Raw genomic sequence first — 25229 nt, 5'->3', positions numbered from 1 at the left:
AAAGACGATGGCTCCAAGTGACTAAGTGACTTAGATAAGCTGGACAAAGGGATGATTAAAGTCCCAGGCAGGATGGACACTGTGAGATTTTATCACACTATTCCCAACGTGGCATGATTTAAAACTTCTGAATTGTTTACTACTAGAATTTTCCATTTAGTATTGTTCACTTGTAGTCGACCATAGGTAACTATGGCAATGCAGGAAGTGAAACCATGAATATGGGGCTGCTATTGTAATTTTCTTTAGGATGGATAGAAAATTCTTCTACAGTGTTTTAGAAGCATTATTTCACAGTTCCATTGTTCTAATTGTCTCTGCTTTTTAATACCTCTAATACAGCAATGAATATAAATTTACCACTAAAACAGAAAGGAGAAATTAGGAAAAGTGAAGCATTAGAAGAGATGACGCTGTCACACTCGTCTCCTCAGTCTGAGCCTCCCTGGGCAGCCGGCTTCTATGAGGCATCAGGGGAATATGTGAGTTTTGAAAATATATTTGGATGTTTAAGGAAATACGGTATTGGATGTCTGCAATCTTTCTTATTGATTCTATTGTTGTTACTGATTTCTTTTCCAAACTAAGGTAGCAACCTGGTAAGATGAGGAAGGTACATCTTGACAGGTTCTTTACTTCTTTGTTTTCTTTCTTAAGTTTTTTCTCACTTAGTTTCACTCATGCTCTTAACATAGTCATCTAGACCCCTTTTTCATTATCTGTTCATTGTCTTTTAACTCGTTATTATTTTTTAATCTGGTAACTTTATAAACATATTCTATTATTAAATATTCATCAAATATCTGCATTGGAAAGTAACACAAAATATGTTTTGTCCAAGCCTTCCATTGTTCTTTAGAGCAAGCTGGAGAATATGTTAAAAATCTTCAGTGCTTACACAGTGACCCCCAAACTTTCTAGAGACAAGAACTTTGCCAACCTAGGTATTATAGAGGGGTTTGATTAAAGCTATATATGAGATTATCTAGTTCTAAGTAGCACAGTCGATACTATATTGGAAATGTCATATTGAGAATGCATCAGTATCTAAAATTCATAAGCAACTCATAACCACAAGTCTTTTTAATCATTTAATAATGAATTTAAAATAATTTGAGCTCTGAATTGTGCATATTAATTAAAGACTATGAGTGTGAGTACCTCAGACAAAGACACTGTTTTTGTCTGACCATTTCAAAGTAAAAAGGAACTTTTATCTCCCTTGTAACTAAACATGATATCTGACATTCAGAAGAAAAGCACATTTCTTTCTTATAGGTCAGGGAAAGACAAACAGCTCATGACAGCCAGGTAGAGTGAAGAAAGCATGGGCTTTGGAACACATAGGTTTAATTTTGATTTCAGGCTTTGTCATTTGCTGTGTGAACTTTCATCAGTTTCTCAAATTTTTGGAGCCTCAGCTTCTTCATCAATCAGATGAAAACAATTCTGACAGGATGGTACATGTGTCATAGGTATGTAGAATTACATCGAGAACTGATGCTAAGGAACACTGCTCAGAGGCTGACAAGTGTAGACTGCGCCCATTCTCGCTGCTTTTAATTTTTAGAATTTTTTTTCTTTTACTTTTTTTCTCACTCATACATATACCATGGCTGATTTTATCTTGCAATTGTTATGTCATTATAAAATATCTACAAAGCAGATCAAGGGCTAACGTGGGCAGCAGTGGGCATGTGAGCATAGCTGAAAATATCAAAGTTTAATTTGGCACATTTTTATGTATCTCCTTTGGTCCTCTCTGCTAAGGGTTCTAATTCAGTAAGATCTACTCTTCAATAAATTTTCTCCATTTTTCCTTTGCTGTCTCACGATGATCCAACCCTTTCTGGTGCTCTGTTTCTCATCTCAGGTTTGTGTCTATGGAAGATTTACCAAACTGCTATCACTACTCCAGTAGATTATGGGAGTAGAGACATAGCTGCCTTCCCTGGAGTGCTCCTACCCACACGGTGAGATCATTCATACCTCAATTTTTGTGGGGATTATGGAAATCTTGTATAATCTCTATTATTTTATTTTTTATTCTATTCTTGTATAATCTCTATTATTTTATTATCAAATCAACATTTCTGTGTTTGTTTTACTTAAAACCTTATCATCGCTACTCCACTGTATCGACCTTCTATATTCACACCAGTAGTCTCACTTAATAATGAATAATAATTTTCTTTTTTTTTTTTTTTGACTTATTTGATTTAGATTCTCTGTTACCTGGATGTCCTCTTTTTTCTAACACACTGATGCAGAATTTTCGATACATAAAGCATTAGATGAAAATCACTATCCCAGAGTAGCATTCCTTTTTTTTTCTTACTCCATCAGTACCTTCTACACTCTTGGCTTACCTATAGGCATTATTATCAGGAAGTGAAAATGTAATGATGTATTCTGTTCACTATTATGTTATGCTTATTATTCTTTTTTTTTCTATAAGATGTTGAGAGGTTTTAGATTTTACATGCATGATATTCCTTAATTTTTTTTTTTCAGTGTGACAGTTCTATGCTAGGCACATGGTTGATACCCTGGAAGCAAAAATCAGGATTGATACCCCAGAGAAAGATGAAGAGATCAGAGCCAATAAACTGAGCCTTTGGGAAGACAGACTTTGTAGATCTGGCAAACTGAATTGAGTTTTCTACTTCACTGTCCCCCAAATGAAAGAAAGACAACAGAAGATACATCACCCCTCTGAAACCAACTCACCCAAAGATCCTACTCGCTTTTGTTAGTAGTCTCCAAGGAAGTACCGAGTCAGAACTTAGGCATTACTTAAGATAAAAAATTTGGCTTATAAAGCAGTAGTCTACAATAAACTTCAATTAATGTTTCAGGAATATATTTCTTTCCTAATACCTAACAAAACTCAAGGAAAGAGGCAAGAGCAGAAAAGGTTGGTGAGTGATTCTGACTCCTCAGAACAAAATGCAGGGATTATGTATGCCTCTGTAACCTTGGGGATTTAGACTCAAGAGAACATTTACTAAACTACAGAGAATGTTTTCTGAAGTATTTACTGTTAGATCACAAAGTCAGAAAATAGATTAAATGTCTTCCCAGGTGGCGTTTTTTTGCAAAATGTAATATCTTGTTAATCACAGGAGACAATATCTCATCAAGTTTACTTCATTAATTTATTATAGAATTTTTTTATTACAGAAACTATACAAATTCACATAGAAAATATGTTAACTATAGTATAACACAAAGGAAATAAAAAATCAGTGAGAATGAAACAATGAACAGATAACTGTTGATAACCATTGTATTATTTTTCTGTCTTTATATGTATATTGTGTACGTGTTTTGAGGCGCATAAACAGTAGAATGTAAATTCTTGATTTTTAAATTTTGTATAAATAATCTTTTGAACCATGATTCAGTTCATTGAAAGAAATTTATTTATTCATTTATTTTTGCTGTAGTTTTGGCTGGGGCTGGGTTTAAAACCACAACCTCTGGTATATGGGGCAATGCCCTACTCCTTGAGCCACAGGTGCCACCCCCATTGAAAGCAATTTATATTTCTCTTTTAAAATGATCAACCTTATGCTCGTACAATTAAGTCATGAAATATCATTGTATCTATGTCTTCTTAAAATAACAAATTTATAAATTGAAATGTTAAAATAATAAAGGAATAAATCATATATTGATTTTATAAAATGAATAAAAATTATGTTGAAAATATTCAATATCCACTCAATAAAAACAAATCATAACACAGACAAATAAAATAAACAAAGCAAACATCACCAAGGCACATACTGATCAGACTGGTGAACGTCAAAATGAAGAAGAAAATTCTACAAACTGTGAGATGAACATATCAAATAACTTACAAAGGAAATCCATTAGACTAACCATAACCTTCTCAGCCCAAACTTTACAAGCTAGAAGGGATTGGGGTCCAATCTTCTATCTTCTTAAACAGAAATAAATGTCAGCCAACAATTTATATCCTCTAAAATTAATTTTTATAAATGAAGAAGAAATAGGATTTTCCAGAAAAGTAAACAATAAGAGAATTTGTGCCATTAGACCTGCCCTAAATGAAATATTGAAGAGTACTCCCAGCACCAAAAAGAATGGTTGATACTCATCAGTGTAAAAATACTCACAATTAAAAATTACAGCTCTTATAAAATAGTGACACAGAAGAGATTACAAGGCAATCATTAAAAATCCACATGTTGACTACACAGCATCTCACTTATCAACATTGAGTGTGAATAGTCTAAATGGCCCACTTAAAAGACATAAATTAGAAGAATGGATTAAAAGAATAACTTAAACATCTCCTGACTCCAATAATTCCCTTTAACTCATATAAAGTCTCATAGACTCAGGGAAAAGAGGGTAGGGAAAAATGTCCCACATGATGGAAACCAAAATGCAGATAATACAGATTTTAAACCAATGACTATTAAAGAAAAGACAAAGATGATCTACTAGACTTCAGAAATTAAATAAATATAAGAGTGAAGAATCCCCGTGCTCAGTGACAGAACTAGAGAAATCGTGACCAAACATGTCTACAGAACATTCTGCCAAGAACTGCACAATATGCATTATTCTCATCAGTGCAAGGAACTTTTGCCAAAATAAAACATCTGCTCATCTACAAAATGAGTCTCAGCAATTTATTTCAAGACAGGGTCTTACTCTATTACTTGGGCTGGTGTAGAGTGGGATTATCACAGCTCGCTGTAAACTCAAACTCTTTACTCAAGCAATCCTCCTACCTCAGCCTCCACGTAGCTAGAAATAGAAGAGGTACATGACATCACACACAGATAACTTTTCTATATTTTATAGAGATGGAGTCTGTCTCTTGCCCAGGGTGGCCTTGAACTTCTGGCTCCAAGAAATTCTTCTGTCTAGACCTCCCAGAGTGATATAATTACAGGCAAGCACCACTGAGAGTGGGCACAATATTTATTTAAAAAAATCAAAACCATACCGTGTATCTTCTCAGACTACATTCAGATAAAACTAGAAATCAATTCCAGTGTAAAATCTCAAAACTACACAAATACATGGAAAGTAAACAACCTGCTGCTGAATGACCTTTCAGTCAATAGTAATTTAAATTGAATGACAATAGTAACACAAGCTAACAAAATCTCTGGTATGCAGTAAAGCAGTAATAAGAGGGATGTACCTAGCATTAAATGCCTAAATGAAAAAGATAAATCACAAGTTAGCAACATAATGCCAGGACTCAGGGAATAAGAAAAAGAAAAAGAAACCAAACCCAAAGCTGGCAAAAGATGAGAAACAACAGAAAACAGAGTAGAACTATGACAAGAAGGCTAAAAGAGCATCTATCAAGAACTTTATTGGCAGGGATGCCTCCTGTAATCGAGACAACCCATTCACAGAAGGCAGATCTGCTCATATAAGTATCTCAGACTTAGAAAGATGAAAAATGTTATTTTAAAAGTTGTTTTACATTTAAATATTTGATTTGAATTAATCTCAAGATCATTATCTGTAAATTAAATAATGTCAATATGAAGCCCTAAGCTTTGGTGAAATGTATTTAAGTCACATAACATAATACCATATTACAAATATTGTATTAACAAGCTTTAATGAAATCAATAATTTTAAATTTGAAACAAACTGTATTGTTTTAAATAAGTTGTATCCATGAGGAATTATAACAGATGGGCACAATCATTATACAATGTGATTTGGGGAAGACTTTGAGGTAATGTTCCCAGGTTTTGAAAACCTACAGGGCAGAAAAATACAGCTGAGTGGAAATCTCCATTTGCGTGAACACCTAATTCACGAACAACCTACACAACTAAGCAACTTCAGAGGAACCACATATCAGCTCCCCACATGGTACCACAGGGAGTCTGCAAGAGTCAGAGCATCCCTGGGATTGGGGAAAACCCAGTGCTGATACAGCTATAGTGGTCAGGGACTTTGACTAGGATGCTTAATTCTCTTTGAGTACACAGAATGCCTTCTCAAGAAGAATGAGTTCAAATAAGCCTGGACTGTGAAGGTTAGAATAAATACCTAACTCTTCAATATCCGGATATCAATGTATATTCACAAACATCAAGGACATCCAGGAAGACTGATGTCACCAAATGAACTAAATGAAGTACCAACGACCAATGCAGACGTGATGGAGATAGAACTTTCAGACACAAAAAAATTCAAAATAACTGTCCTAAAGAAGTTCTAAGAACATCAAGGAAACACAAAGAAGGAATTAAGAAGTATATGAGAAATTTAAAAAAAATCAACATAATAAAAAACAAACAAACAGAAACCCAAGCAGAAAATGCAGAGCTTAGGATTTCAAATGAATAAATCAAAAACACAGCAGAGTTTCCCAATAGCAGAACTGACTCAGCAGAGGATAGACTTTGTGAGGCTATTTGAAAAAACTATAGCCAAAAGGGAAAAAAAGGAAAAATGAGAAAAAAGCATGCCTACAACATCTGGAAAATAGCAAATTTCCGAGTAATTGGCCTTACTGAGGAAGTAAAAAGAGAGATAGGGGTAGGAAGTTTATGCAAAGAAATAACAACAGAGAACTTTCCAAACCTAGAGCAAGATACAATATCCAGGTATTAGAATTTGAGAAAGTGAGCAAAAGCACACCAAAATTTGTTGCTTAGACCCAACAGTCACTTGTGACCCTACTGCAGTGATCATCATAGTTCTGTTGATTTGATCCTGGCATGGCTGATCTTGGCTTGGCTTGCTGGTGTGTGCAATATCAGCTGACAGGTCAGATCATCCAAGAGGACTTCACACTCAAGGCTGGTAGCTTGCTAGGTGGCAGCCCAAGCAATGGGGATTTGGGCATTTTTTTCCTCATTATCATACGCACTGGTTTGTGCTTGTTCACATGACAAGTATTTAAATTTTAAAATAGTGTGGAATTTCAATTTCAATTTAATGGTAATATAAATTATAATTTCAAAGAGAATCAGAATTTATTTAAGTAGCATAGGTTATCATTTTTTTTGTTGCTCAGAGCAACAAAACTCAAGGAAGAAAAGCAATTCCTCATCAAGTATCCAATATTTAAAACAATTTTTTTCTGGCTATTTTTCTGCATACAATAATTATTTGATGCCACACCAAGTTATATTTATGAAATGAACACTTAAGTAATGACCATAAATTCTTAATAATATGAGAATTCCTCATAACTCTGTTAAGATTATATACTTGTTCCTAGGTTAGTTTTTTCTTCCTTAACAAAACAAGAACTTTATTTCTTCCACTATTTTGATAACATGCTTGAAATCTCATCTGATTTTATTGAGCAGAGAGGAGAACGGCATACAAAGTATTCAAGCAAAAGTGAATTGTTAAGGTAAGACAGAGCTTCCATTTTTAATTAGCCAAGTTAAATAGGTCTTGATGTTAGTGATTATCTGATCTTCATTTTATTTTGAATAAATTGACCTAGGGAATTAGCCTTCAATACTTTAGAGTGCTCCCCGCTTTCTTTTTTTAATGCAGGGTGGGAATTCTGTTGAGAAAGGTTCAGAGATTATTTCCAAGCTCTGAAAATAAAGAGTACATAAAGGACTCATCATGTTGTGATGTCCTTGGAGGCAAAATAGTAGCATGAACTACTGGCTGGGCAGGCACTCCTCATCATTCCTAGTCTGGCAAGAGATTTTCTATGATCTGATCTGTCATTTCTAGGCCTTTGGTGAAGAGTCTCATCTTTTCTCACACTTACAGACTGGAGCTCCTTTGAAAATATATTCAGGATACACATCATGTCTTAGTTGAATTTTTTCGTGTCAATTAACACTCACATGTTATACCCTATTAGCTCAAAAAATATCTATAATCTTTGACTCATTATTACATGTTTACCCATTTGATTTTATTTGTGCCTTTTTCTCCTGAGTAAGGCTCCTTTCTTACTGAAATGTGTATCCTAAAACTCTGCCTATTCTTCTTTTGTAGGCCAAGTTCAAAAAATACTTATGAGGATATCATTCCTATATAACTAAATGGATTTGAACTTTTCTATCTCTGAAACCTTCAGTGTTATCTATTATTTTGGGAAATACGTAATGGTCACTTCCTCATTCCTCCATTATGAATATTGGATTTTGCATGTTTAGTGCCAAGAGCTATGTCTTCTCATAGCTGCTTTTGTCTTTTTTATAATAGAAATTCATACTTTTATTAAAAGCCTTGTCTATGCCAGGTAACTTATAAGAAAGAAGAATGGAATTAATAGATTCTAAGTTACACAGATTCCATACATAATAAGTAAATTATTTCTTAATCCTCATAGAGTATTAACTGACTTAAGCTATGACAATTTTACAGATGAAATAGACCATTTTTAGTCTCTTAAACCAAAAGATATTTTAATTCCATTGTACATTATAAACTATTTATTTTAAAGATATCTCTAATATTAATCTGTATTGACACATTTTGTTTATACATCAAGGGAAATTTTTGCTAAATATAACATTCTCAATAAGAAAAGACTTTAGGGTCCATTATCTTGCTGACTGTATCCTTGACATCCTTATTTCTCAGACTATAAATCAGGGGGTTCAACATGGGGATCACCACTGTGTAAAACACGGAGGCCACTTTGACTGTGTGCCTGGAGTTTTTGGAGTTGGGCACACAGTAGAGGAACAGGATGGTGCCATGGAAGATGGTGATGGCAGTCAGGTGGGAGGCACAGGTGGAGAAGGCTTTGCGGCGCCCACTGGCTGAACTCATCTTGAGGATGGTGACAACGATGAACCCATATGACATGAGAATGATGAGCAGTGTGCTGACTACATTAAAAGTGGCAAAAATGAAAAGCAACAGCTGGTTGATGTAAGTATCAGAACAAGAGAGGGATATCAGGGAGGACAACTCACAGAAGTGATTGATTGTGTTGAAACCCTGAAAAGACAACTTTGAAGCAGAGCATGTCAATATCATGGAACAGGCTACTCCCCAGGCATATGATCCAAGCACCAGCAAGGTGCAGAGTTTCTGGGACATGGCCACCGTGTAGAGCAGAGGATTGCAAATGGCCACAAAGCGATCATAGGCCATCACAGCTAGTACAAAGGACTCTGTTACCACGAAGGTACAAAAGAGAAAGAATTGGACCATGCATCCTATAAAAGAAATAGTTCTGTCTTCTACAATCAGGTTCACCAGTGTCTTGGGAGCAATGATGGAGGAGTAGCAGAAATCCACAAAGGAGAGGTGGCTGAGGAAAAAGTACATGGGGGTGTGCAGTTTGGGGTTAACTTTTATGATCACAATCATTCCAAGATTCCCGACCACAGTGACACTGTAGACAGCCAGAAAAATCAAGAAGAGTGGGATTTGCAGTTTCGGGTAATCTGAGAATCCCAAGAGTGTAAATGTAGCTTCACTTTTATTTTTACATGACAGTAACATGGCTTTTGTTTAACAGAATCTCCTTGAACTAAAAAGAAAATAAAAAAAAATTAAGGGTAGTGAGGAAATAGGAGCTTTGGTTGCCTGCCCTTACCAAGTTTGAAGATGAGGCAAAATATCTCTTTCAGATATAGGTTTTATTATCCAAAATATACCAAATATATGAAATGTTAAATCATCATTTTAAAAATATTTTCTTGATAAAAATACAATTAATAAGTTAAACTCTATTTTCTCAGGTATAGCTTTTAATATTTATGGTTCAAAGAAAGTAAGAGTAAGGCACTTATATTTACTTTAAATCGAATCTTCACAGATGATTTTGAGATCTCTTTGAACATTGCAAATTCACGAAGATCAGTCTAACATAACGTGGTGACCGATTATGTTAGCCCTGTAGTCAGAAACAAAACCCCAAAATTTCTAAACAAAGTGATTTTTATTTCCTAGGTCCACACACATTTAGTGTTAATACTTAATATTTGTGCCTTCCCAGTTAATTCCATAGAGCAATTTTACCTATTTTTATCTGTCTGACCCAGTAAATCGTATATCAAAATATGTCATGATAATTTTTCTCTGAAAGGATTCTCCTTAACTCAGAGAATGTTATGACTCTGATTATTACTTGAGAAATAGATAATATTAGGACAAATTATAAAGGTATTCTAGCTTCTTTGTTCTAAAGATAACAAAACAGAGGCTAGGGTACCATAAATTTCCCAGTGCCATGCAGATAAAGACCAATGTACACATCTGTGACAAGAGTTCTGATCCTCCTGCTCTTAGGCATGCATATTCACTTATCAGCACCTAAATAGTACGATCATGTCTATGTTTACATGCCCACATTGTTCTTTTATTAATAATTATACTTTCAGTCTGTGACCAAACTAGAGAGTCTAAACCTATGAGGTAGTGATAGCTGCATGCCATAGATATATAACAGGATTTAGGGAAATTTTCTCAAACCAACATAACTAATTATTCTATAAACTCTGACTTAGAAACTTCCCTTTCCAATGTCTCTCTGTCTCTCTGTGTGTATTTCTACCTCTCAATCTCTCTTCAAGGCACGTTGTATAGTCACTCTATTCATATATTACCTGTGAAAGAGAAGGATTAAAAATTTGAAATAGTACTAAACTCTGAAGTCATTTCATGAGAAAACTGTTAGTAATAAAATAATTATTATTTTATTTATTATTTCCTATTTCAGGCCTAACAATTCTGATTTAGTACCTTACATGGGATCTCTTTTGCTGTCATTTAAGATAAGATTAACTCTATTCATGTAACTCAGGAAACAGGTTTCAGATGTCCTGCCACTGAAGTTGTCCGATCCCATGCACCTTTGGGACACTCAATCAGTCCCAGGTCCTATACTCAAGAATTTCATCCTTAAGGACAATTTCAAAAAACAATCCATTACAGAGCCATACTTTCTAATTTTCAAATTTTCATGCCACATTTCATTTATCTAAGAAACTCAAAAATGTATTTTAAACTAATGTTAACATATAATGTGTTGTCTCTTATTTCCCAAATGCGGCTAGTGAATTACAGACAAATATCTCTGTATCTTTGAGTACAGGAAATACGATACTTGATTGAAATCTGTATCCTTTTAGTTGCTATTTTCTCTCACTTTTGTTGTTAATTTTACTCTTAGGGGGTCACATATATTTCCTGGTTTTTGTCTTAATAAAACTAGTCATTTTTATTTTTATTCACTAGACAGTCTGTTTGAACTCTGTTTATTTCACTTGAATACTGGCCATTCTGCCTTGACTATTCCTCCAAAAATTAAAATAAATAAATAAATAAAAGTAATACAAATTTCCAAAATTCTCAGAGCTCTTCTGTTCCCCTCTCTAGGTACCAGATTTCCAAAGGACTGTGGTTCAAGAATTTAGCAGAATCATTCCCTCCAGGAAAAAGCTTTCCAGAAAGATTGCACTTAACATTCCTTGCATATAATTTTGAAGAACTGTTTATTCTAAAGAGTAAGTTTTCTTTCGCCCAAGTTGTTGTCTAAGTTCAAATAAATATTGATCTATTTTTAGAATCTTAAAACAAACCTGTTGATGGCAGCGGTAGTATGTGTCCAACTTAGAATTGATACCATTCTTTTATCTGTAGTTATAGTGTTGGAGATATGAACCCTTGAGACTTTTCTATCGTCTCATTCTCTTGAGGTCTTCTTAAGCAGTTTACATTAGTTCCATTCATCTGATGTAATGCTTATATAACAGAAACCTGGAGGAAAAAAAAAGCACATAGCAGCATTAGGAGCATTTCATATAAAACCACTTTTATATTTAAAAGTCACCTTCAATATTTACATTTTAAGATTACCTTCTCCTGCCCTGTAATCACTCCTACAATTATAACACATACTGCAATTATAAAATGAATCATTTTCAAATAATGATTGAGTAATGATTATTAGCTGGGCTTTACCCTCTTCCTCCATATCACACGCTCTGGCCATCCTGATAAAATGTGAAGGTCAAGTTTTCAGTTCATCATGTTCCACTGAGAGTTAAAGCAAAATATTTGCGAACTAAATGTTCAATTGGGGAAATGATAGGCTTTGTTTAATATCTCTGCTATTTATCATTCGTTTCCCCTGCTCTCTCCCTTTTTATAAGAAAGAAAGAAAAGAGAAAAAAAAGACAAGCCTCACTGCTTACAGCATTTTCTCCTAGGACATTGCCTTCTTACTATTAACTACTATTATTAACTTAAGTTTTTTCTCAGATTCAGCTTTAAAGTGAAACCTTTATAAGCACACTCTTATACTGTAGAGGTTACCCTACTACCCAACTTTAAAGTATTTAATATGCTAAAAACATTTTTAAATCCTTATTTTTGCATGTTTTATAAATTATGTATTATTCCAGGAAAGCAGGATTTTTTAATTGTTTTGTTCACTGATCTGTTCCAATGAACACAAAGGAAATGAGCACATAGTAAGGGAACTATAATTATCTATTGCAAGATAAAACTGGGAATAAACTCAAACCTATTAGAACTATAATAAATTATAGTGCAGAGAGAAGATAATTTCGAAAGAAAACTCTGGATTTTTTTTTTTTTTTACAAAAAATGACTATTTAAAATTGTCACTTGTCGTTCAAAATAAAAACTTAATAATAGGCATTCAAAAATAGATCAAAAATGACATTCCTGTTTTAATAGGAATCACATCGAATCTGTGAATCACTTGGGTGGTACAGACATTTTACAATGTTGATTCTACCAATCCATGAGCATTGTATATTTTTCCATATGTTTACAAACTCTTCAACTTTTGTCCTCAGTGTTTCATAATTTTCTCCATAGAGGACTTTTGTCACCTTTATTTAATATATTCCTAGGCATTTAATAATGTTTGTTTCTACTGTGTAAGGTTAAGGGCCTTTTGATTTGATTCTCATCTTGATTATTGTTGACCTATATGAAAGACCTACTGATCTATGTACATTGATTTTGTAACCTGAGACATTGCTGAATTTATTAATTTCAGGAATCTTTTTTTTTTCAATTGTTGGGGTTTTCTATATATAAGATCATTTTGATAATGGAATTTAATCTTCAGTAGGTTCTTGGTCCCAATGATTCAAAGAATGAATTTGCAGACCATAGATCAATGGTAAGACAGGATTTATTTACAGAAAAGAATACAAAAACACCAAAGCTCCTGGCAGGGAGAGAATACCCAAGTCAGAAGAGAAAAGCTCTCACTCTCTATCTCTATCTGTCTGTCTGTCTGACTCTGGGCTAGGGGTATAATCAAATGGGGCCCTCTGTAGTTACATTTAGTGGTCTGGGACAGCATGTCTGGGTTGTGTCTGGGTCATGTCTGGTTTGTGAATGAATAGCTATAATCCCTTTCACTCCCTGCCTAGGAAATGGGTACTCCCTGGTCAGCTGCAAGCACAAGGGGAAAGAAACCTAAGGAGCTGGTGTCTCCCCAGCAGTTGTCTGGCCCCTCCTGCTAGTGAAGCCTCCTGCGGGGACCTTCCTGTCTACCCTCCAGGCTGCCGGTTCCTGTGCTTATTGCCACCAAATCAACACTGCCAAGGCGGAGGCAGCCAGTCCACCCCCCTAACCCTCCCCACCCCCACTGAGCTGGCTGGGACGCCACTTGTCCTGTATCAGTTTCATCAGCAAAGAGAAATAATTTGATCTCTTCTTTCCTCATTTGGACCATTCTGATTTCCTTCTCTTGCTTTATTGCTCTGGTGAGACATTCCAGCACCATGTTGAATAAAAGTGGTGAAAGTGGGGAACCTTTTCTGGTTCTAGTTATAAGTGGAAATGCTTTCAGTTATTCCTAATTCACTATGATGTTGGCTGTAGATTTGTCATATATAACCTTTAAAATTTTGAGGAATATTCCATTTATACTGATATTGTTGAGTGTTGTTATCATGAATGGTACTGAATTTTGTCAAATGCTTTTTTTGTGACAATTGAGAGGATCATGTGATCTTCATTTTTGCATGCCTTTCTGTGGTGAATTACATTCTTAGAGTTGATTATATTGAACCATCTTTGCATTTCTGGGATGAAACACACTTGGTCACAATGATTTCTTTTTTGATGTAGTGTTGAATTCAGTATTCTAAAATTTTGTTTAGAATTTTTGTGCCTATATTCATAATGGATATTGTAGGTTTATCTTTTTTGTTGTGTCCTTTTCTGGCTTTGGTATCAAGGTCATATGAGCATCATAACAGAAGTTATGGAGGATTCCTTTCTTCTCAATATTATTCTCAATATTCTGGAATAATTTCTATAATACAGGTCCAAGTTGGAGATTTAGGTCCTTGTTGTAGATTTAGTAAAATTAGGGTATAAAATCCTCTCATTCAGGACATATTCAGTTGGAAGAATTTTTATTGCTGCTTCAGTTTGAGTGTTTGATACTGGTCTGTTCATGAGTTCTATTTTTTCCTGATTGAGTCTTGGGAGATTGTATGTTTCCAGGATTCTATCAATTTTCTACACATTTCTGAGTTTATGGCATGGCCATTTTTATAGCATTCTTAAATGTTTTGTACATATATTTTCATAATATCAATTATGACTTCTCCTTTTTCATTTTTAATTGAGCTTATTAATTTCGTTAGTGTTTCTAGTTAATCTAGCAAAAGGCTTGTCAATTTTGTTGATCTTTTTGAAGAACCAACTTTTTCATTTATTATTCTTTTGGATAATTACTTTGTTCTCAATTTCATTTAGTTCTGCTCTGATCATTGTTATTTCTTTTTTTTTCTGATGGATTTGCTCATGTCTTTCTACTTCCTTGAGATGATTTATTAAACTGTTGATTTTTGATCTTTTTGTTGTTTGCATGTGGTATTTAAGGCTAGCAAATGAAAACTTAAGTAATAAGAAAGAAGCAGGAAACATCACTTTACCAGATGTCAAACTATACTACAAAGCTACAACAGCCAGAACTGAATGGTACTGATACAGGGTTTCCCCATTCAGGACTGAAGAAGACCCCCCATCTTCTAGGCCTAAGAAATTTCATGTAAGTTTCCAAGGCCTGGGAAATTTCATGAAGGGAATACCTTGACATTTTGCCCCAAGTGGAAGGGACTACATCCACTCATTTGTTAGACTATATATACCCAAAGACAAAGAACCCACGTGGAGTCTTCTAATTCAGGTCTTTCCCTCTGTCAGAAACTCTGGTGATTTTCACTCTTGTATTCCTTTCTGGCTTATAAATTCTGTCTTACCACAGATCTATGGTCCATGGGTTCATTCTTTGAATCCTCAAGACCAAAGATCTACTAAAGAAAAAAATTCCAGGAATAGTACTAGCACAAAAACAGACATACACCTATGTGTACAAACAGAGACCATGTTGAAATCATACTTATATTCCTATCTGATTTTGATAAAACATGTAAAAACATACACTGGGGAAAAAGTTCCCTGTTCAATTAATGGTGCCTGGGAAAAGTGGATAGCCACATGTAAAAGACTGAAACATGATCCTCCCCTCTCACCACTCTCAAAAATTAAATCATGATGGACTTAAACCTAAAACAGGAAACTATAAGAAACCTAGGTGAAAATTAAAAACTCTTATATGTAATAGCTTAGGCAAGGAATTCATTTTCTACATACTCTTTCTTCGAAAGAAAACTCTTTTCTTACTAGAACGTATATTCTAAATCTCTGCCCATTCTCTTTATGTAGACAGAGTTCAAACAACACCTACTTTATGAACACATGCTTCCTATAAGCCTAAAGAGATTTGAACATTTTCTTCTCTCAAACCTTCAATGTTATTATTTCTGCCTTGTTCAATGGTCACTTTTTTTTTTTTTTTTTTTTGGCCAGGGTTGGGTTTGAACCCACCACCTGCGGTATATGGGGCTGGTGCCCTACTCCTTTGAGCCATAGGCACTGCCCCAATGGTCATTTCTTTATTTCTCTATTATAAACATTGGATTTTGCATGCTTAGGACCAAGTTACAATGTCTTACCATAACTGCTTTTGTTTTTATAAGAAAAATTCACACTTTTATTAAAAGCCTAGTCTACTCTAATAACTTATATGAAAGATGAATGAAGTAATATTTTCTAAGTTACAAAAATTGCTGCACATGATACGTATATGATATTTTCCTCTTTGTAGAGTATGAACAGATTTATGCCATGCCAGTTTGACAGGTGAATGCTAAAGCTTAGAGAGATTGTATATTTTGCAATTCACATTCATTCTTGTGGCTAGCTGCATTCTGCATCAACACATGAACCGAGTGATCCACCACTAAGAGTCGTACTCAATGTGTTCTGAAATTCACAGGAGATTGTATATCTTTTCTAGAAAGTAAGGGATAGAGCCAACCATACTCTCTTTAAACCAAATTATATTTTCATTTTGCTTACTGTTCAACACAAACTTCAATTAATTAACAAGTATCTTTAAAATACATAATGACACATTTTATTCAAATGTCAAGGGAATATCCCACTAAAATAATATTCTTAAGAAAAGATTTTTGTATCCATTATCTTGCTAATTGTATCCTTGACATCTTTATTTCTCAAACTGTAGATCAGAGGGTTCAACATGGGAATCACCACTGTGTAAAACACGGAGGCCACTTTGACAGTGTGCATGGAGTTTTTGGAGTTTGGCATGCTATAGAGGAAGAGAAGGGTGCCGTGGAAGATGGTGATGGCGGTCAGGTGGGAGGCACAGGTGGAGAACGCTTTACGGCGCCCACTGGCTGAACTCATCTTGAGGATGGTGACACCGATGAACACATATGACATGAGAATGATGAGCAATGTGCTGACTACATTAAAAGTGGCAAAAATCAAAAGAAGCAACTGAGTGAGATAAGAACCAGAATGAGAGAGGGAAATCAGAGAGGATAACTCACAGAAGAAGTGATTGATTATATTGAAACCTCGAAAAGATAATGTTAAAGTAGAGCATGTGTGCATCAAGGAACACACTACTCCCCATGTGTATGTACCAAGCACCAGCAAGGCACAGAGTTTCTGGGACATGGCCACCGTGTAGAGCAGAGGATTGCAAATGGCCACAAAGCGATCATAGGCCATCACAGCTAGTAAAAAGGTTTCAGTTACCACAAAGGTACAAAAGAAAAAAAATTGAACTATACATCCTAAAAAAGTAATAGTTCTGTCTTCTACAATTAGGTTCACCAGGGTTTTGGGAGCAATGATGGAGGAATAGCAGAAATCCACAAAGGAGAGGTGGCTGAGGAAAAAGTACATGGGGGTGTGCAGTTTGGGGTTAATTTTGATGATCACAATCATCCCAAGATTTCCTACCACAGTGACACTGTAGATGGCAAGAAACATCAAGAAGAGTGGAATTTGCAGTTTCGGGTAATCTGAGAATCCCAAGAGTGTAAATGTAGCCGTACTTTCATTTCTATCTGTCAGTGACATGACTTTTGTTTATCAGAACCTAAAAATCCTGAAATTTAAAAACAAAATTAAAGGAAGTGAGGAAATAGGAACCATAGTTGACTATCTTTATCAAGCTTGGAGGATGAGGCAAAATCTCTCTCTCTGAATCTATGAGCTTATTACCTAATATATTCTAAATATGTAAGACTTTAAAGCATCATGATAATTTTTTTTTTTTCTTTTGCAGTTTGGGGCCGGGGCCAGGTTTGAACCCACCCCCTCTGGCACATGGGGCCGGTGCCCTACTCCTTTGAGCCAGCCACAGGCATGGCCCAGCATCAAGATAATTTTTAAAAGTATGTACTATTCAGCATAAAAAAGGAGACTTTGCGTCATTTGTATCAACCTGGATAGAAATTGAACACGTTATTCTTAGTAAAGCATCACAAAAATGGAGAAGCAAGAAACCTATGTATTCAATTCTGATATGAGGACAATTAATGATGTAGTACATGGTGGGGTAGGGGAGATCAGAGACAGGGAAGGAGGGAAGAGAGTGGGGGTCATAGTGTGTAATATAGCTTTTGGGAGCGGGACACAACTATAAGAGGAACTTTACCTAACAAAGGCAATCAATGTAACCTGCTTATTTGAACCCTCAATGAATTCCCAATAATAATAATATATATGCATATATATATAAATAAAAAATATATTGAATATATAATATATATATATATTTAATAGATACAATAGATACAATTGTTCAGTCAAAGACTAGTTTATCAGGTGCAATTTTTAAAATTTATGAGAAGAATAACGGTAAAGCATTTATGGTTACTTTAAATCACATCTTCACATGGTAATTCGAGCTCTCCTTGAACATTATAAGTTCATAGAAATAAGTCCCACATAACATGATGACTGATTATGTCAGCCCTATAATCAGCAAATAAAAAGCAAAAAATTCTAAGCAAAGTGATTTATACTTCATATGTTCACACACGTTTAAAAATCAACTCTCAATGTTTGTGCCTTCATTGTAAATTCCATGGAGCATTTTAACCTACTTTTTGTTTGACTGACCCAGTAAATCAGATATCAAAATACATTGTGACTATTTTTCACAGAAAGTATTGTCCCCAATTCTGAGAATTTTAATTATTAATCATTCTTATTACCTGAGAAGTAAATAAAAGTAGACCAGATTACAAAGATAATCTAGTTTATTTCTTTGTTCTAGAGATAATGAAACAGAAGCAGAAAGAAACTTGACTTTCTGAGTGCCACACAGATAATGACCAATGTATGCTTCTGTGACTAGAGCTCTGATCCTCATGATCATAGGCATTTATCCACTTAACTACACTAAAACTTGATCCATGTTCTACATCTAGATACTAACATGTTTACTTTATTAATAATTATGCTTTCAATGAGTGGTCAAACTGGGGAGTCCAAAGCTATGAGACATTGACAGTTACATGTCACAGATATACACAAGAAAGAGACATCAAGATTGAACATGATTTAGGGGAATTTTCCCACCCTAAAATAACTAATTACTGTAAAAACTATGATTAAAAACTTCTCTTTCTTTCTTCTCTCTCTTCTCTCTCCCTCGCCCCCTTCTCTCTCTCTCTCTCTATATATATATATATATATGTGTGTGTGTGTGTGTGTGTGTGTGTGAGATTCTGTTCATATGTTACCTGTGAAAGACAAATATTAAATACTTAAGGTAATACTGAATTATGGAGACATTTCATGAGAAAACAGTCAGTAAAAAATAATTATTGTATTTCCCAAATCAGACCCCAAACCTCTCAGGTACTACCATACAAGGAATCTCTTTTGCTGTCAATTCAGATAAGATTAAATTTGTTCACATGGAAATAGTTTTGGATTCCCCATGAATAAACTTGTAAGACCCCATGCAAGTTTGACAAACATAATGGCTCTAAGTTCCTATATTCAAGAATGTGAGTCTTAAAGACGCTATCACAAACAATCCATTACAAAGCCATATATTCTAATAATCATACTTTTATGGCACATTTCATTTATCTAAGACGCTTAAAAATTTAGTTTAAACTATTGCTACATGTAATGTGATGGTTCTTGTGTCCTAAACGCTACTATAAAATCACAGACAAATATTTCCATGTCTTTGAATCCGGAAAATGTGATAGTTGAAATTTTCTTCCTCATTGCTTCTTTTTCTCTAAATTTGGGTATTAGTTTTGTTTTTAGGGGTCATGTATCTTTCTTATTTATAATTGTAATTAAAACTGGTCCCATTAATTTTTATTCACTAGAGAGTCTATTCAAACTAAGTTTATTTCATTTAAATTCTTATCCTTTCCACCTTGACTATTCCTCCAAAAATCCATAAAAGAAAAGCAATAAAATTTCCAAATTCTCAGAACTTTTCTATTTTCTACTCCAGGTACCAGTTTTCCATGGAGCTGTTCTGAGGGAGTTTAGCTGAGCCTAGCTCTCCAGGACAAAGCTTTACAGAAAGAGGACACTTCCTGTTCCTTGCATCTTCACATATAATTTTTAAGAACTGTTTTGTTCTAAACGGTAAGTTTTCCTTTACCCAAGTTGTTGTCTAGATTGAAATTAATATCAGTCTGTCTTTAGAATCTTAAAACTAACCTGCTTATGGCAAAGGTAGGACCTCTCCAACTTGGCAGCGATACCTGCTTCCTTTTATCTGTAGTTACAACCTGGAAGACGTGGACTCTAGAGACTGTCTATTGCCCCATTCTCCTGAGGTCTTAAGCAATTAAAAATAATTGCGTTTTTCTGATGTAATTCTAAAATACTATAAAATCTAGAGAAAAAAATCTCATCATTAGGGGCCTTTCACATAAAACAGTTACATGTAAAAGTCACCTTGAAAATATATGTTTTAAGGTTACCTTATTTAGTCTAATGATTACTCCTATAACTTCCTATAAATAATAACATGTAACGTAATTATAAGATGTATCATTTTCAAATAAAGATTGAATGATAGAGATAATAATTTTCTGGGTATCACTTCCTCCCTCCATATCACAGACTCTGGCCAGACTGGTAAAGTATGAAAATCGAGTTTTTAAATAATCATGATTCATTGAGAGTTAAAGCAACAAGGTTAGCATTAAACTTGGTAAATGATGTAGGCTTTGTTAAATCTCTGTGCTATTTATGATTCCTTTTACCTGCTGACTCTTCCAACTATGTTTAGCTCCTCGTTCTTAATTAAACAGCAACAAAAGAGTACACTCCTCATTCCTTATGGCCTTTTCTAGTAGTATTTCATCTGTTTGTTATTATTTTTCTTTGTTTTTGCTCAGATCCAGTGAAACCTTCATTAAGCACATATTTGCACTGCATGAGTTATCCTACTACCCAACTTCAAAGGATTTAATATGCTTAAAACATATTTTGAACCTTTATTTTTTCCATGTATTGTATATAATTTTTTCCCTCGTGATAGAATAAAATTTCTAGGGAAAGCAGGTATTTTTTCATTGTTTTGATCACTGACATGTTCCAAGCTAGTTAGATAAATAACTAGAACAAAGAAAATATACTATAATTATTTACTGAAAGATGTAACTGGGAATAAATCCAAAGCTAATAAAACTATGATAAATTAGAGTGCAGAGAGAAGATATTTCACAAAAGAAAAATCTGGACTTTTTGGCAAAAAATGACTATTTAAAATCGTCATTTGTCAATCAAAATAAAAATTTCAAAATAGGCATTCAAAATGATACAAAACAACAAAAGAAAATAATGGCCTTGATATTTTAATGGGAATTGAGTGCATTGAATCTGTAAATCACGTTGGGTAGTATGGCCATTTTAAAAATGTTGATTCTAGGCCAGCATGGTGGCTTATGCCTATAATCCTAGCACACTGAGAGGTTGAAGAGGAAGGATTGTTTGAGCTCAGGAGTGTGAGATCAACCTGAGCAAGAATGAGATCCCCACATTTTGTTGGGCACCTGTAGTCCCAGCTACTTGGGAGACTGAGGCAAGAAAATCACTTGAGCCCCAGAGTATGAGGTTGCTATGAGCTATGATGCTACAGCACTCTACTGAAGTTCTAATTAAAAAAAAAGAGACTCTGTCTCAAAAATAATAATAATACAACTACAGTGCATTTCACAAGAGTACATGTTAAATTTACTAAGTATAGAATATAAATGTGTTAACACAATAGCTAAGAAAATGCGGTGAAGGCTATGTTAACTAGTTTGATGAAAATAAATCCAATGGCATATAAAACCATCACATTGTACCCATAATTGCATTTATGTACAAAGCTAAGATTTAATAAAAAAAATAAAAGGAATAATGATAAAATAAATAAATAAAAATGTTGGTTCTACCCATCCATGAGCATTGTTTGTTTTTCCAGGTGTCCACATCCTATGTAAGTTCTTTCCTCAGTGTGTTATAGTTTTCCCTATAGAGGTCTTTCACCTCTTTTGTTAAGTATATTCCAAGGTACTTTATTGTCTTTGTTGCTATTCTGAAAGTTATTGCATCTTTGATTTGATTCTCTGCTTGATGTTGTTGGTGTATATGAATGCTACTGATTGATTGTACAAAATCAATATTTTGTAACCTGAGACGTTGCTGAATTTATTTAAAGGCTACCTCTCAGTTGAAACATTTTTGTTTTGGTTGTCGGTTGTTTTACGGTTGTCCAAAAATAAGATCCTGTTGTCAACAAAGAGCTATGGTTTTATCTCTTCTTTCCCCACTGTGACCGCCTTGATTTCCTTTTCTCGCCTGATTGCTCTGGTGAGAACTTCCATTACGGTGTTGAATCAAAGCAGTGAAAGTGGGCAACATTTTCTGGTTCTAGTCTTAAGTGGGGAATGATTTTAATTTTTCCCCATTAAATATGATAGTGGCCGGAGGCCAGTCATATATAGCTTTTATAATTTTGAGGAATTTCCTATCTATACCATTTGTATTGAGTGCTCTTATCATGAAAGGGTGATGATTTTTATCAAATGCTTTTGCTGTGGCAATTGAAAGGATCATATGGTCTTTGCTTTTGCATCCATTTATGTGGTGAATTACATTTATGGATTTGTATATGTTGAATTATCCTTGTACCTATCTCCAGGATGAAACCTACTTGGTTATGTTGAATTATTCTTTTGATGTGCTACTGAATTCAGTTTTCTTAAATTTTACTTAGAGTTCTTTCACCTGGAGTTTTTCATCCCTAAATAAGGGATGTTGGTCTGCAGTTTTCTTTTTTAGTTATGTGCTTTCCTGACTTTGGTATCAAGTGATATTGGATTCATAAAATGGATAGGAGAGGTTTTCTTCCTTCTTAATGTTATAGAATAATTCCTGCAGCATAGGTGCAAGTTTATCATTGTAGGTTTATTAAAATGAGGGTGTAAAACAGTCTGGTCAGGGACTTTTTTTCAGTTTCAAAGAGTTTTTATAGCTGCTTCAATTTTGGTGATTGATTCTGGTCTGTTCAGCAGTTCTATTTCTTCCTGATTGAGCCTTGGGAGGTTGTGTGTTTCCAAGAATTTGTCCACTTTCTTCTGGATGGTGATTTTGTTCTAAACTTCATTTAGAACAAAAACTTCAATTAGAACAAAATGAAGCTCCGCTCTGATCTTAGTTATTTCCTTGTTTTCTGATGGGTTTGGGATTGGTTTTCTTTCCTTTTCCACTTCATTGAGATGATTCATTAGATCATTGCTTTCTGATCTTTCTGTCTTTTGGATGTGGGTGTTTAAGGCTAGCCAGTACAAACTTGTTCTATATAGTAAGAACAAAGCAGGATGCATCACTTTACCAGACTTTCAAGCTATACTACAAGGCTCTAGTAGCCAAAACAGCAGAGTAGTGGCACAGAGAACCCAGAAATGAAATCATCCTCATATTCCCATCTGTTTTTTGACAAAACAGAATGAAACACACACACTGGGTTAAATAATCCCCATTTGATTGGTGGTGCTGGGAAAACTGGACACCCATGTGTAAAAGACTGGAGCAGCAGCCTCACCCCTCACCACTCTCAAAAATTGATCCACAGTGGATAAAAGACTTAAACCTACAGCAGGAAACTATAAGAATCCTAGAACAAAATGTTGGGAAAACTCTTATATGTAACAGCCTAGGCAAAAAACATTCACGAATACAATTCCAAAAGCAACCACAGCAAAGACAAAGATAAATAAACAGGATCTGATCAAATTAAAAGCCTCTGCATAGCTAAGGACATAATCCAAAGAACAGATGAGAACAAAATCCAAAGAACAAATTTTCCCCCAGAGGGTAGAGAATATCCACATGCTGAGCATCTGATAAAGGCCTGAAAACCAGAATCTATGAAGATTTCAAGCAGATCAGCAAGAAACAGCCAAACAACCCCTTTCAAAGGTGGGTAAAAGAAGAACAGAAATGTTTTCAATAAATGTTTTTTTCACTCATGAAAAAAATTGCTCAATGTCTCTAATCATTAGAGAAATGCAAATCAACATCACAATGAAATACAATTTATGAAAGAAAATAGAACATGTATTTGTTTTCTTTAATTACCAATTTTCAGAGTAGTGAGTTGGTTCCCTAGTAAACCTTAATAATAACTGAAGATTAACTATTTTTTCTTCTTAGCTTCTAAACTTAAACATATAGAATACCTTTAAATCAGTTCTAGTCAATTTTCATTTTTATGTTAAAATTGAAATTGACCATAGTCAGTATCAGCCATTTCAAATTTCTTTCTGCATTTCCTTGAGATGATTTGACCTGGCTGTTGATAGCATTCTTACTTTCTGGAAAATAAAACTGCCAAACACTCATCTTGCAGATTTTCTACGTTAGACTTCACATCAGCCGTTTAGCCAAGGAGTTTTATTAGGGCAAAAAAAGGTTTCCTTTTAAAGAAAATTTGGGGAATAAGAATGTTCATGGCTACTATGTTATAACTTTTAGTAGTATTTGTTTTAGGATCAAAAAGATGCAAAGGTTTTATTTATGTTTTCTTCCTTCAGAGCTATTACTTTTTGTCCTATATACTGACAAACTAGCTTTCAATAATACTTAAATATTTATCAATATTATGTATTTTAGTAGATTTTATTCCATATCTTTCTTTATTACTTTTTGTTTTAATCTTTCTTTGTTCACACATTTTGTCATGCAGTAAATATTATATAAGTCTTTATAAAATCTGGTCTTCCTTACGTAGAAGATATTTTGGGGTCACACCATCGCATTCTACAAGAACCTTCCCCTTTCTTTTTTTGAATTCATATTCGTCTTCATTGTGACTGCAGTTCATCCAACTACTTTTATATTGAATTTTATCATGTTTGGTGCTATTATTAATAATGATATTAAATAAAGTATTTATACTCTTTGCCTCTCTATCTTTATATATCTAGAACTATGGGTACTTTGAAGGATAATACATCCGTATGTAATTTCACTAGTATTTGAAATATCCTCCTACAGGTATTGCAACAAGTTACATTCCTGCTCCAAATGTATAAAAATGCCTTTTTGCTTATGGTTTCATTCACAAAATAGGTAATGAACTTTTAGATTTCTGCCATTCTGGCGAGTGAGAAATGATAACTCAGAGATGTTTTCATTTGTGTTTCTATTATTATGAGTCAGGTTGAATAACACTTCTGTGTATGTTAAATAACATCCTGTTATAGAGATTGATTCTAGTTTCTTTTTCGGTAGAATTTTCATTTTCTCCTTTACTATATGTGATATAAGTAGAGACTTTTCCCAGATTATCACTTGTCATTTTGATTCCTGTTGTTTCTGCAAAGAAGTTTTGTGTATCCTAGTAATCTAAATTTTAA

General features: G+C 34.3%; 2 protein-coding genes across 2 annotated transcripts; both read right to left on the bottom strand.

Annotated features, from left to right (window-relative positions):
* Positions 1-8511: 8511 nt before the first annotated feature.
* LOC100948068 (olfactory receptor 5D18-like) lies at positions 8512-9450 on the bottom strand. The gene has a single exon (XM_003802392.1). The coding sequence runs from the start codon at positions 9448-9450 to the stop codon at positions 8512-8514; it is 939 nt and encodes a 312-aa protein (XP_003802440.1).
* Positions 9451-16470: 7020 nt separating this feature from the next.
* LOC100947743 (olfactory receptor 5D18-like) lies at positions 16471-17409 on the bottom strand. The gene has a single exon (XM_003802391.1). It carries the CDS (start codon positions 17407-17409, stop codon positions 16471-16473), a length of 939 nt encoding a protein of 312 aa, XP_003802439.1.
* Between the last annotated feature and the right edge of the window lie 7820 nt (positions 17410-25229).

The sequence above is a fragment of the Otolemur garnettii genome, unplaced genomic scaffold (genome assembly GCF_000181295.1).
Source record: "Otolemur garnettii isolate 467f Iridium unplaced genomic scaffold, OtoGar3 scaffold00247, whole genome shotgun sequence".
In the NCBI taxonomy this organism is placed as follows: domain Eukaryota; kingdom Metazoa; phylum Chordata; class Mammalia; order Primates; family Galagidae; genus Otolemur; species Otolemur garnettii.
The sequence above is the reverse complement of the archived record's forward strand: the minus strand, read 5'-3'. Positions and strand labels throughout refer to the sequence as shown.

Coding starts and splice junctions, on each gene's coding strand:
- LOC100947743 (XM_003802391.1), bottom strand. CDS start 17,409: ATGTCACTGACAGATAGAAATGAAAGTACGGCTACATTTACACTCTTG.
- LOC100948068 (XM_003802392.1), bottom strand. CDS start 9,450: ATGTTACTGTCATGTAAAAATAAAAGTGAAGCTACATTTACACTCTTG.